The 13,565-nt window shown below is 47.3% G+C and overlaps 1 protein-coding gene across 3 annotated transcripts in view; it reads right to left on the reverse strand.

The window, feature by feature from the left end:
• Positions 1-13,565, reverse strand: part of ANO6 (anoctamin 6) — a 182,486-nt gene that overhangs the window by 15,271 nt on the left and 153,650 nt on the right. For 2 of the 3 annotated variants that reach the window (XR_012156788.1, XR_012156787.1), the window contains exon 20: positions 7,076-7,273. Coding sequence is in view for 1 of the 3 variants with exons in the window: in XM_073327998.1 (XP_073184099.1) it covers positions 7,262-7,273 (12 nt within the window). In the remaining 2 variants the exon portion in view is untranslated. Of the gene's footprint in view, positions 1-6,752; positions 7,274-13,565 lie in introns of those variants that run through there. The other variant, XM_073327998.1, reaches the window with a different exon arrangement.

Consider the following 13,565-nt stretch of genomic DNA (forward strand, 5'->3'; position numbering starts at 1 on the left):
GCAAAGCTTTTCAGGTGAATAGAAAGGTTCTTGTTGACATCAGTGGAAGATATTGTAAGATATTGGGACAAATTAATGCTTTCTAAAGCAACTAAAGCTAGTGGAGTTACACCAATGATGAGTTAGGTCCCTTATTTGAGAGGCAGGTTAACTGAATTGGCGAAGATTTCCTATATGTTGCAGAGCACATGGGCAAAGGGGAACAGACCACTCACCCAGCATGAACAGACATCTATTACAGGCAGAGACAGATTTCTTATGAAGAGGGTTTGAAAAGATGGGGCAGTTTTGTTTAGAAAGGAGATGAATAAAAGGATATGAGAGGTATCCAAAATAATTAGTGTTATAGAAAATGTTAAATCGGGCCCCCCTATCTGCACTTTTGCCTAATACAAAAACAAGCGGACATTAAATGAAATTGAAAGTGTGATACAGCGTGGCCAGAAGGCAGCAGGAGAGTGATATAGGAGAGATATGTAAGTCCCAGGATGAGGAGAAGCCTTATTCCCTGTAGAGAGAAGAAAGGTTTCTATAGATTATTTAAAAGCACCTGAAGCCAATTAGAGCACCTGAAGCCAGTTACCTGATAAAAACCACCTGCTTCAATCAGCCAGGGGAAGGAGTTGGAGCAGAGTGGTTTGGAGTTGGAGCAGGAGTGCAGTTTGGAGGAGTTGAAGTAGAGGAGAATTTGGAGAAGTGCCTTGGCTGGCTAGAAGACCAAGACCCTAGGCAAAGAGACACCTGGCTTGTGCAGAGAGAGAGAGAGAGGGCAGGAAGCCCCACAAGCTGAAGAACAGGAGAGGGAAGTAGTCCAGGGGAAGGAAGCACTAGTTCAAGTGGTTTACCACTATCCCTAGGGCCCGGGGCCCTCCCTCTCCACTACTCTTCTCTGGGTTACTAGTGGGACAGTAGATAAAGAAACTGTGCCTTGACTCCTCCCTCCCTGCCCCCAAGAAGAGGAAGTGCGGGACTCATCATAATCGTACCGGCAATTTGCCTCAAAAGGTAAAACACTGCATAATTAACTTATGGTACAGATTGACACAAACATCACTGAAGCTAAGAGTTTAGAAGGATTCAAACAAAGAGAACATCTTTGTATGGATAATGAGAATATCCACAACTACATTAGATAGGACTTTATGGCATGAGCTGACCGCTAGCTGACAGGTTAGGGAAAAAGAACCCGTGTGTAGATTATTCCATAACTGTCCATTAGTGTGTTTCTTGCTCCTTCCTCTAAAACATCTGGCACGGGTCAGAATGGGATACTGAAGTAGATAGACCACAATTCTAAACAGGCACAGCAGTTCCTGTGTACCTGGTTTTAACCAGGGTTTCTGAAACAATGCTGACTACAGTTATCTGCATTTGCAATAAAACTGTGTTCAGCACCAGTTCAGTTTCACCCATTGCTGACACCTGTTGTCAGGAACAGGTAATTGTCAGTGTAGCTAATGCTAGAGAAACTGAACTCTGCCTGGGAACTTAACTGAAGAGGAGTAAATTCATCCTTGGGATAAGCCCATTGACTTCAGTGAAGTTACACCAGAGATTAATTTGGCCTTAACCTGTTTTGCTGTAGTTTTGTCAGTGGACCTGCATCTGCTGGGAGCATTGCTGCTGCTTGGCTGTTCTCTCTGTCTTTGTTCAAAGCAATAACAGAAATTAGATGGGGGTCAGAGAAGGGTGACAAAAATTATCAGAGCCACGGGAAAACTCTCTGTGAAGAGAGATTGGAGAGATTGGGATTGTTTACTTTAGGAAGCAGATTAATAAGAGGGGACATGATAAAAGCACATAAAATAATGAATGGTCTAAAGCCGGGATTCTCAAACTTCATTGCACCACGACTCACTTCTCACAACCAAAATTACTAAATGACCCCAGGACAGGGGGTGCAAAGCTGAAGCCCGAGCCCCACCACCCCGGGGGTGTGTGTGGGGGGGAGGGGGGGGAGGTGTCAAAACTGAAGGCCAAGGGCTTCAGCCCCAGGCAGGGGGGCTTGTAACCTGAACCTGGCCCCCCCAGGGCTGAAGCTAAAGCCTGAGCCCCTTTACCCAGGGCTGAAATCCCTTGGGCTTCGGCCCTGGGCAGTGGGGCTTGGGTATGGCTTCAGCCCCAGGCCCCAGCAAGTCTAACACCAGCCCTGGTGACCCCATTAAAATGGAGTTGAGACCCACTTTCAGGTCCCAACCCCACAGTTTGAGAACCCCTGGCCATGCTTTTCAACCTGTGGTCCTCAGACCCATGGCGGGCCACAGACTATGTCCATGATTTCCAAAGGGGTCCACACCTCCATTCGAAATTGTTTAGGGTTCCACACATGAAAAAGGGTTGAAAACCAGTGAGCTTGGGAGCTTCCGTTCTCAGTATCTCGGGACAGAAGAACACAGACTTTCAATGAAATTAAAAGGTGGCAAATTCAAAACCAGTAAAGCCAGAAATACTTTTTCAAATAATACATAAACAGAGAAGGAACCTCATTGCCACAGGATGTCATTGAGGCGAAAATTTTAGCAAAAAGGGATTGGGTATTTATATGGCTAATGAGGCTATCCAGAGGGGTCGTAATTCTAACTAATTTTGGAAGAACTATTGACTTCATGCTTCAGGATTTAAAACAACTTACAACTATTGGAGATTAGGAGGAGACTAAATGTGGGGTCAGATTACCCCACAGCTGCCTAATGCAAGGTTTCTTGCACCCTCTTCTGGAGCACCAGGTTCTGGCCACTGTCAGTGAGAGCATACTGGACTAGTTGGACTGCAGGACTGATCCAGTCTGGCAATTCCTGTTATATATTTCTATTATAACTTAAAATATATTAGGAAAGAGTATCCTGAGTCTGAATCCACCCTCCATTTCTGTCCTGGCATGGAAGTAACTCACTTTGAAGTCACATCTTTTCTCATCACACAGAAGCAGGGACAATTTATTCACTTATCAGAGATTTATATAGTTGTGAAGGGTTCTTTCCCATGTTCCCTTTGAATTCCCTCCTCTTCCACAGACATCACAAGGGGCAGACCCATGGCAAAGGAGGTTGAGACTGGGCTTTATGGGAAACCATTAAATACATTCCTGCGTCAGTTAGAGGGGTTGGCTTGGCTAGACAATAACTGAGGTGGTCAGTGTCTCTGTTGTGCTCCCAGACCTTGCTAGCTCAGGCCCAGATCTTTAAAGGCATTTAGGCGCCTAACTCCCAGTGGGAGTTAGCTACCTAAATACCATTCAAGATCTGGGCCTCAGGGGATTGGCTTATGTTCTGAGCTCTGCTGCTATTTTTTTTCATTCATTTTAACTTCTCTCCTTTCTTCCTTAGAGATTCTTTGTATTTTCAAAGTTTATTCATGTACAGGGATTTACACAGATAACTCCTGTTAGCAGACACTAATGGGAACTTTGCACTTAAATCCGTTGTGTGTTGAGGCGATTACATACCCTTTAGTCTTTCAACGCAAACTCTAATTTATGAGCATTCAACGGAGGAGTAAATACAAAACTAGCTAGTGCTCTGCCTTCTTGTGGTTATATATACTTCTTCAGTGAACTAAAAGTATGCAGTGTAGACACCCAGCTATATTAGGTAGACACCCAGCTATATTATGCTCATCAATCACTAAAGTAAGTGACTAGGTAGAGAGCCTTTACAAAGGTGAATCTGTTGTTAACATTAAAGATATAACCTATAGACCTTATAAAAAAGATATTAACAACCTTCTTCAGAAAAAGCATAGATTGCAGGTGTGCAAGCTGCTCCTTGTGTCATTAAAACGCAGTCTGTACTTTCAAGATCAGAAGATTCAGTTGCAAACATTCCCAGGGTATTTTTCAGACAGACTGTGCTCACGTCTGAATCTTGCAGTTTGCAGGTGTGTGAGCTCCCTGTGGACACTGTATACAGTTACTGCATCTTTAAGGCCTGGCACCTTCTGGACACAGTGCAAAAAGACTTGTTAGGTGGAGAAACAATGTGGATGGGATGAGGTAATATCTTTTATTGGACCATCTTCTGCTGGTGAGAGAGACAAGCTTTCAAGCTACACAGAGCTCTTCCTCAGGTCTGGGAAAGGTACTCAGAGCATCCCAGCTAAAGGCAAGGTGGAACAGATAGTTTAGCATAAGTAGTGAGCACATATTGTAAGGGACCATTCAAGGTAGAGTGGCCTGTTAACACCCCTGCAGGCAGGGCTGGCTCTAGGATTTTTGCTGCCCCAAGCAAAACATTTTTTGGCTGCCCCTGCTTTTTTTTTTGTGCCCCCCCCCCCCCCAGCTCTGCCCCTTCCCAACCCCTTCCCCAAATCCCCAGCCCCGCCTCCTCCTCCCCTGGCATGCCACATGTCCCCCCCCATTGCTTCCTGCAGCTCCCCCCCACACAACCACCTGCACTAGCTCACCTCCGCTCCGCCTCCTCCCCTGATCACGCCACCGCTCAACTTCTCCCCCCTCCCTCTCAGGCAAGGGAGAGGCAGCGCGTTCAGGGGAGCGGGCAGAGCAGAGTTGAGCGAGGGTGTGGGGGGGAGCGCAGGAAGTAATGGGGGGTAGAGGAACCGCTCCCCGCCCCATCTCAGCTCCGCTCCACCACCGCCGCCTCCTCTGAGTGCACCGCCGCTCGGCTTCTTCTCCCTCCCTCCCTCCCAGGCTTGCTGCGCAAAACAGCTGTTTTGCGCGTGCCAGTCCTGGGAGGGAGAAGCAGAGCGGCGGCGGCGGCACACTCAGGGGAGCAGGCGGAGCGGAGGCGAGCTGCGGCAGCGGGGCACATCTCTAGGGGCGGCATGGCTGGCACCGGAACGCCGGCCCTAGAAACGTGCTGCCCCAAGCACCTGCTTGTTTTGCTGGTGCCTAGAGCCGGCCCTCGGTGCAGTCATAGGCAGTGATGAGCTGTCAAAATCTTAACAACCAGTTCCCTCCTCGCCCCCACCCCTCGGGACTCCGGCCCCATCCGCCCCCCTCCCCTGTCCCCTGACTGCCCCCAGAACCGGGCAGGAGGGTCTCGTGGGCCACCGTAGTGGGTGCCCACTGCGCCCCGCCCCTAAGAGCCAGAGGGACCTGCTGGGGGGCGAGATGGGGAGTCCTGGCAGTGCTTACCTGGGGCGGCTCCCAGGAAGCATCCGGCAGGTTCCTCTGGCTCCCAGAGCTGGGGTAGCATAGCTGGGGGGGAGCAGGGGGAGCAGCTGCCTCCCGCACCGATCACATCAAAAGTGGCGCCTTAGGCACCGACTCTCTGGGTGCTCCGGGGCTGGAGCCCCCACGGGGAAAATTTGGTGGGTCCAGAGCACCCACCAGCAGCTCCCCGCCCCGTGCCCGGCCCCAGCTCACCTTCGGTCCACCTCCGCCTCCTCCCCTGAACATGCCGCCCCGCTCTGCTTCTCTGTGCCCTCCCCTGGCTTCCCATGAACCAGCTATTAGCGTGGGAAGCTGGGGAGGGCTGAGAAGCAAGCGGCGGCTTCCCACTCAGGCCCAGGGAGGCGGAGATGAGCTGCGGCCGGGAGCAGTTCCCCTGCACCCCCCCTCCCCCGGTTACCTGCTGCGGCACAGGCGGCCCTCCTCGCGCCCCCTGCCCCAGCTCACCTCCGCTCCACCTCCGCCTCCCTGGGCCTGAGTGTGAAGCCGCCACTTGGTTCTCAGCCCTCCCAGGCTTCCCGCGCAAACAGCTGATTCGCGGGAAGCCGGGGCAGGGGGGGTGGAGAAGCAGAGCGGGGCGGCGCCTTCAGGGGAGGAGGCAGAGGCAGAGCGGAGATGAGCTGGGGCCGGGCGCAGGGTGGGGAGCTGCCAGTGGGTGCTCTGAACCCACCAAATTTTCCCCGTGGGTGCTCCAGCCCTGGAGCACCCACGGTGGTGGCACCTAAGGCGCCACTTTTGGCTGGTTGTTAAATTTAGAAGCCCTTTTAGAACCGGTTGTCCCTCTCAGGACAACCAGTTCTAAAATGGCTTCTAAATTTAACAACCGGCTCCAGCTCACCACTGGTCATAGGACATAAAGAAGAGGCTGGTGGGTTACAGAATGTAAATTCCGTGTTAGGTGGAAACAGTTGCAACTGGAATTATTTGGAGACTTAAATGGGTCTGGATGCAGCTTGCAAACAGGGACTCTCTCACCATGTTAACTTGATTTTGTTTTTACTCTATTATCTTGTTGCTCTCCTGATCCAATTAGTCATTTTATTTCAAATGAATTGCACAATTGGTTGATTGGATATTGGGAGACATAACAGCCCTACTGCTTTATTTTAATTGACTAGATACTTTTAATTTATTATAGAAGTAACTATTTGGACTGTGACCCCCTCAAATGTTTGTGCACACACTTCATTTAAAGCAAGGGAGTCCTTCCACTAACTTCATGGTGGTGTTTATAGTATCTTAGTTTATGTATATTCCTGTATTTGTTTGAGAAGCTTAATATGAAATTTAAAGTTGGTGTGTGTGTGTGGTGTATAGGAGTAGTTAATAGAGTCAAATATTACACAATGTGTTTAACATTTTAAACAAAAATACTGGGTATATAGTTCCTATATACTAAAGTATGATGGCATTTCAGACTAATTTAAGGATGCAGAAGCCTATTTGTAGCACTATATTATGAAAATGTTAATTCTGTAAATTTAATGTGCAGCAATAAGGGAAAGATCATTTGTAAACAAAATGTAGTTTAATCAAATGCACAAAGTTGTTTCATGCAATAATTTTAATGCAAAGCTTCTAAAATGTACAGTGTGTTTGGAGCAACCATTCTAGCTAAGGATGCATAAGCCTTTCCACACTAACCTCCTGGTCTCATTTGCTTGTAAAACCATCTTACACGTTTACCCTAATGGGCTGAAATTTTCAGTGTTGGGCCTGTACCTGTATGAATATTTTTTTCTTGGAAGTTTAAGCAAAAATGGTTCAAATGCTTTTGAGTAGAAGGCTAATAGAAAAGATACAAAGTTATAACCATCCTCATACCTGCTGGAATTTTCCTAAATTGAAAGGATTCTGGGCTGATGTTAGAAAATGGATGCAAGAGTCACGTTAGAGATACACATGGCAAATTCCTCTTATACTGGGGTCACGGCATGCTCTACTCACCACTGGGTGGCACCTCCTCTGCATATTAGCTCTGCCTAGTTCAGCACCCCCTTTCTTCTCTTCCACCATTGCTGCTCTTCCCGCTCATGGAGTCGTAGTATGGCTGCTTTGTGACTTAGCCCTCTGGCCAGGTCACCAGGGTTGGATTAATTCAGGGGCTTTAAGGCTGCAGCCCAGGGCCTCGGGCTAAGGGGGACCCTGCAAAATAAATCCATATACAATTCAGTGGGAAAAGAGCACACGCTCTGCAAGGGTTGCAGTGCAGCCGACAAGGGAAAACTTTCTAAAATTCTCCCACATGTTTCAACTGGCAGGGCTCATTGTAGCAGATATCTCACTGCTGAGGGTAAGCAGTAAAGCAAGGGTACATCTACTACATGCTTGTGGCTTCCACCCTGGTCCCTATGCTGCTCGCCAGTGTGCCGCTTTGGTCCCTGCACAAGTGATTGCGGAATGGCATGGGAAAGTTTCTTACAATGGGGGAAGGAACAAAACAGTTCTGCCAAGGAACCTTCAGCAGAGGATTACCGAATACCTCCAGGAAACTTTCCTAGAGATCTCTCTGGAGGATTTCCATGAGATCTCGGTGTGCATCAACACCTTGTTCCACTGTACTGATTAGCTACATAGGGAAATGTCCAGCTCACAGAAACACAGCCAGCCTTCTACATTTCTATACCCTGAACCCGCCTCAGCACTACACAAACCACAGCCACTTACCAGGCATCTGTCCTGTTTCTTATTCGCTGGAGAGCAACTGCTGAGACTGGCTAGACACCTCTGGAGTAGAGAACAGTTCCTGGCTGCCTGCCCCACCGGGAGCGCCACACTATTGTCTAACTCTACCTCTTCATCAGTGACTTTGTCCTCTGGGTTAGGCCCTCTTTCCACTGCCTCCAGGCCCACTGAAGTATCCACGGGACTCTTGGCGGTAGAGGTGGGTCCACTGTGGTTATAGCTCCATATAGAACCGGCAGCTCCTTATAGAACCGGCAGGTCTTAGGTGCAGCACTGGAGCGATGGTTTGCCTCCCTCGCCTTATGGTACGTCTGCCTCAGCTCCTTTATCTTCACTCTGCACTGCAGTGTGTCCTGATCACAGCCCTTTTTGCACCAGCCTCGAGAAATCTGCTAGTAGGTATCAAAATTCCTACGGCTCAAGCGCAGCTGGGACTGCACAGCCTCTTCTCCCCGTATACTTAGCAGATCCAGCAGCTCCACAGTGGTCCAAACGGGAGAGAGTTTGCTGTGATAACCTGCCATGGTCACCTGGGAAGATGTGATGAGACCTCTCCACCCGGAGCAAACAGGAAACGGAATTTCAAAAATTTCCGGGGCCTCAAAGTGGGAGGAGCAGATGGTTGTTTACTGGCTGCAGGGCAATGGAGTTCAAATTGCTGACCAGAGCGATCACACTGGGCATTGTGGGACACCTCCTGAATCTCAATTAAAGCGATAAAATCGAGCATGGTGTCTACACTAGCAATTTTGTTGACAAAAATTTTGCGCAAAAAGCCTTATCTCTCTCATTGGGGTGGTTTTATTTTGTCGCCAAAACAGGGCCTTTTTGCTGCCAAAAGTCACATCGCAGTGTGTATGCATCCACTGTTTTGTCAACAAAAGCTGCCTTTTGTCGACAAAACTTTGTAGCCTAGACAAGGCCTAAGTCTGTAGTTTCAGAGTAGCAGCCGTGTTAGTCTGTATTCGCAAAAAGAAAAGGAGGACTTGTGGCACCCTAGAGACTAACCAATTTATTTGAGCATAAGCTTTTGTGAGCTACAGCTCACTTCATCGGATGCATTCAGTGGAAAATACAGTGAGGAGATTTATATACACAGAGAACATAAAAAAATTAGTGTTATCATACACACTGTAAGGAGAGTGATCACTTAAGGTGAGCTATTACCAGCAGGAGAGTGTGTGTGTGTGTGTTACAGTTTGTATGGTAACACCCATTGTTTCATGTTCTCTTTGTATATAAGTCTCCCCACTGTATTTTCCACTGAATGCATCCGATGAGGTGAGCTGTAGCTCACGAAAGCTTATGCTCAAATAAATTTGTTAGTCTCTAAGGTGCCACAAGTACTCCTTTTCTTTAAGTCTGTAGTATAGACCTGGCCCAAAATCAGAATCAGGGCTGCTGTTTTCCCATTTTGTTATCCTAGAAGGTGTTAATTGCTACCAGTATGCATATCTTTGAACTATAGGCAATCATAGAAATTGTTAAAGTTGATGAGCACACTAACTATCCCCCATTCAGGCTAGATGGAAGGAGCAATTAAGCTCCTTTTTCAGAGTAAGCTGAAACAATAGCATTCACTATCCAAGGCACAGGGCCATATGGGAAGGCTTAAGCAAGAACTAACTCATAGAAAATAAGAGAGTGGTTGCCCTGGGGACTGACTGCAAATACAGGGAGCGGGTCATGGATTGTTGGAGCTATGTGTGTCAGCAGGGGAAAGCAACCTGAAAGCCAAAAGAAAGCAGCAGAGAGAGAAGCAAACGTGAGTGTGGCCCTGAGAGGAGCAGAGACAGAGCTCCTTGAGGCACAGGACTAGCTGGAGTGTGAGGTTTGGAAATTGTGAGCAAGGAAACTGTCAACTGGTGTTTGTGCCTTCTGTGTTTAGGGAAACAGAACTCTGTGTACATGCTTTGTAAATAAACAGGATTGTATCAAAAAATATAACTGATTCTCATAATCAATTTCTTCTCCTAATGGAAACTACCGACAAGGCCCTGAAGATTGGCTAACTGTTCAGAAGTGTCTCTTTGCCTTATGGACCTGGTCTTCCCATATGTATAGGAGTATTCATTACTTGCATAAGTAATCATTTGTAGTACTGCAATGGCCCTGACTCTACAAACATTTGTGCTTAACTTTAAACATGTGAGCAGTTCCATTGGCTACTAGAGTTGCCAACTTTCTAACTGCACAAAATGGAAAACTCCTGCCCTACCTCCTGCCCCGAGACCCCATCCCTACCATGCCCCTTCTCTGAAGCCCTGCCCCCACTCGCTCCATCCCCCCTCCCTCCATCACTTGCTCTTCTCCACCCTCACTCACTTTCATCGGGCTGGGGCAGGGGGTTGGGGTTTGAGGGCTTGGCTGGGGGTGCGGGCTCTGGGGTGAGGCCAGGGATGAGGGGTTTGGGGTGCGAGAGAGGGCTCCTGGCTGCGGCTTGGGTGCAGGGGGGGTATGGGCTGTGGGTGTGGGCTCTGGGTGGGGCAAGAAATCAGAGGTTCAGGGGTGCAGGAGAGGGCTCTGGGCTGGGGCAGGGAGTTGGGGTGTGAGGAGGGGTGTGGTCTCCGGTAGGGAATTTGGGAGTGGGAGGGTCTCCAGGCTGGGGCAGGTGGGTGGGATGTGGGAAGGGTTGCACTGTCCTGGCGGCACTTACCGCAGCTCCCAGGAAGTGGCTGCCAGGTCCCTGTGACCCCTAGGCACATGGGCTGCCAGGGAGGCTCCACGCGCCGCCCTTGTGCCTGCAGGTGCCACCTCCCACAGCTCCCAGTGGTCGTGGTTCCTGGCCAATGGGAGCTGCGGAGTCTGCACTTGGGGCAGGGGGCAGTGCGTGGAGCTGCCCCGGCCTCCTGCCGCGCCACTGCCTGGACTTTTAACGGCCTGGTTGGCAGCCACCAGGGTCCCTTTGCGACTGAGCATTCTGATCGAAAGCCGGGCGCCTGGCAACCCTATTAACTACTGTGTTTGTAGGATCAGGGCCTAAATTTGTAAAAGTGTCTAAAGGGCACATTTGACTTTGGATGGTCAAGAGCTGTTGTAAAATGTTCTATATAAGAAATATGTAGCATTTAAAACATTCCCACTGTGCATTTCTTCATTTAAAATTTAGCTAGCTAGTTTCCTGGCTGACTGATTTACTAATATTTATTTCCATCACTTTGCATTTGGAATCTGATTGCTAAATGAAAGAGGCACTCCCTCTACAGGACATTGTATAAAGTGAAAAACCTTTTTTTAGGAATAAGCATTCCTGTTTCTTATTGGCAGGAAATTTGTGTCACCATGGTATTACTGCAGGTAGTAGGAAGCTCAATATATTCTTTTAATATTACTACAGTTTTTACTGTTACTAAAGGAGTTTTAAATGTAATCCAGTACTTTAAAAAGACATGGTATTGAACAGAAAGATGTTTTGCTTCAAACTACTTTACACTTTCCTCATTTTGTTTGTAATTTTAAAAACTGAAATACAGTAACAAAAATGTCAGATGTATAATTACATATTACGAAATATTTTGCTCCATTTCAAAATTATTTTATTCACATTTTTAGAAAAATAGCAAAATGTATTTTCCATTGTACTTATTTGTAATTGCTGAAAATGTGCTCTCACCTTGGGTAGGTAACTAAGCTCACATCTATACAGCTGCCCTGCTGCGGCACATCTGGTGACAATGCTCTATGCCAGGGGTTCTCAAACCTCAGGAGGTCGCAAGGTTATTACATGGGGGGTTGCAAGCTGTCAGCCTGCACCCCGAAACCCTGTTTTGCCTCCAGCATTTATAATAATGTTAAACATTGAAAAAGTGTTTTTAATTTATAAGGGGGTGGAGGGTCACACTCATAGGTTTGCTGTGTGAAAGGGGTCACAATACAAGGGGTTTGAGACCCACCGCTCTGTGCTGATGGGAGAGAGCTCACCCATCGGCATAACAAAACCACCTCCGTGAGCGGCAGAAGCTGTGTCGCTATGACATAGCGCTGTGCACACAAGCGCTTATGTCAGTGTAACTTATGTCGCTCGCGGGGGTGGTTCATTCAGTGTAGTGTAGACGGTAGCCTAAGTCTAGTCCAATCTCTCCCATTCCAGCACCACAGAGAAATGACACAACTCGTAGCTCATGATCACATGATCAACACCCATTCTCTAGCAAGCCTCATATTGCAGTGAGCAATAGACAGATTAGCCAAGATGAGGCAAAGAAGCACTGAGGATTTGGGAGCCGTGAAGGGCGTCAAAGACGAAAACAGAAGAGTGTTAATGGAAGATGGCAAAATCATTAGAAGATAGCAGCAGTTTTATGAGAACTGCTCAATGAAAAGAATCCAAGGAAACTGTTGAGGGAAGTGTGCGCAGGCAACAACCTCACAATTTATTAGCATGGCGAGTTGTCAGGCAGCACTAAAGATGATGAAACATGGCAGAGGGATTGGGTGGTGTACCAACTGAGGCATTTAAGGCATTAGGACGTAAGGGAGTCATGGTGATGATGATGAACTTCTTCCACTTAATCTTGAATTGGAAAAATGCCCAACAAATGGAGGAAGAGCACATTGGTCCCTATTTTCAAAAGTAAAGGGGATGTTCAAGAATGCAGTAATTACAGACCTCTCAAGTTAATGAGTCACACGATGAATGAAATGGTTGGAAAGAATTATGGAGGAAAGATTTCATGAGGAACTGGAACCACAAGTAAATGACAATCAATTCAGGTTTATGCCAGAAAGGTCAATCATAAATGCAGTATTTGCAACCTGAATGGTGCAGAAGTACAGGGAGAAACACAAGGAATTGTGTTTGGTGTTTGTGGACTTGAAGGAGGCTTACCACAGAGTTCCTAGAGGATTGATATGATGATGTCTGTGGTCATGCAATCTGCTGGAGATGATCATATACATTTACAAGCGTAGCACAACAGTAGTGAGAAGCAACTGCAGCGACAATGAGCCATTCATTATGCAGGTAGGCCTATGTCAAAGATCAGTCTTAAACCCATTGCTATTTGTGATTCTAATGGACACAGGTGAATAGAGGAGAGACTTCATGCAGCATGCTTTTCACTGATGACATTATATTGTGTCATGAAAACTGGAAAAGGATATAGAACAATGGAGGGCTGCATTAGAAGAAAATGGTTTACAAATCAGTCTACATAATGGATGACATGTAATGCTTCTTTGAGAGGGACAATGAGAAGCCAGTAAATCTAGATGGTATAGAGTTAAAGTCTGTGCAACAATTCAAATATCTCAGTGTCAAACTATAATGGGGATGTGGATGTTAGGAGTGCATGAAGAGCACTTGATGCAAATGCATGGAGCTGATGGGAATTCTCTGTGTTAAGGATATGCCAAGTAAACTGAAGAACAAAGTGTATAAAACCACGATTAGGTCAATCCTGGCATATGGGTCAGAATTCTGGCCAGTGAGCTACAGAGAACAATAACTACATCAGAGTGCCAAAATGAGAATACTCAGGTGGACGCTAGGTAAAACAAAAGTTGATATGCTGTGCAGTAAAATAGTATAAGACATGATGCACGTAGCTCTTACCATGGAAAGCTGTGGAAGCATCAACTGAGAAGATTGGATCATGTGAAATGACGAGGCGTGGGATGTGTTGGTCAGAGAGTACAAGAGCTAGTAGTCATGGGACAAAGACCACAAGGAAGACCCAGAAAAAGATGGTTTGAGATGCTGCAGGAGGACATGAAGAAGGTCAGTGTCTGCTTGGAGATGAAGAATAAGAGC

This window comes from Lepidochelys kempii, chromosome 1 (assembly GCF_965140265.1).
Source record: "Lepidochelys kempii isolate rLepKem1 chromosome 1, rLepKem1.hap2, whole genome shotgun sequence".
Taxonomy (NCBI): Eukaryota; Metazoa; Chordata; order Testudines; family Cheloniidae; genus Lepidochelys; species Lepidochelys kempii.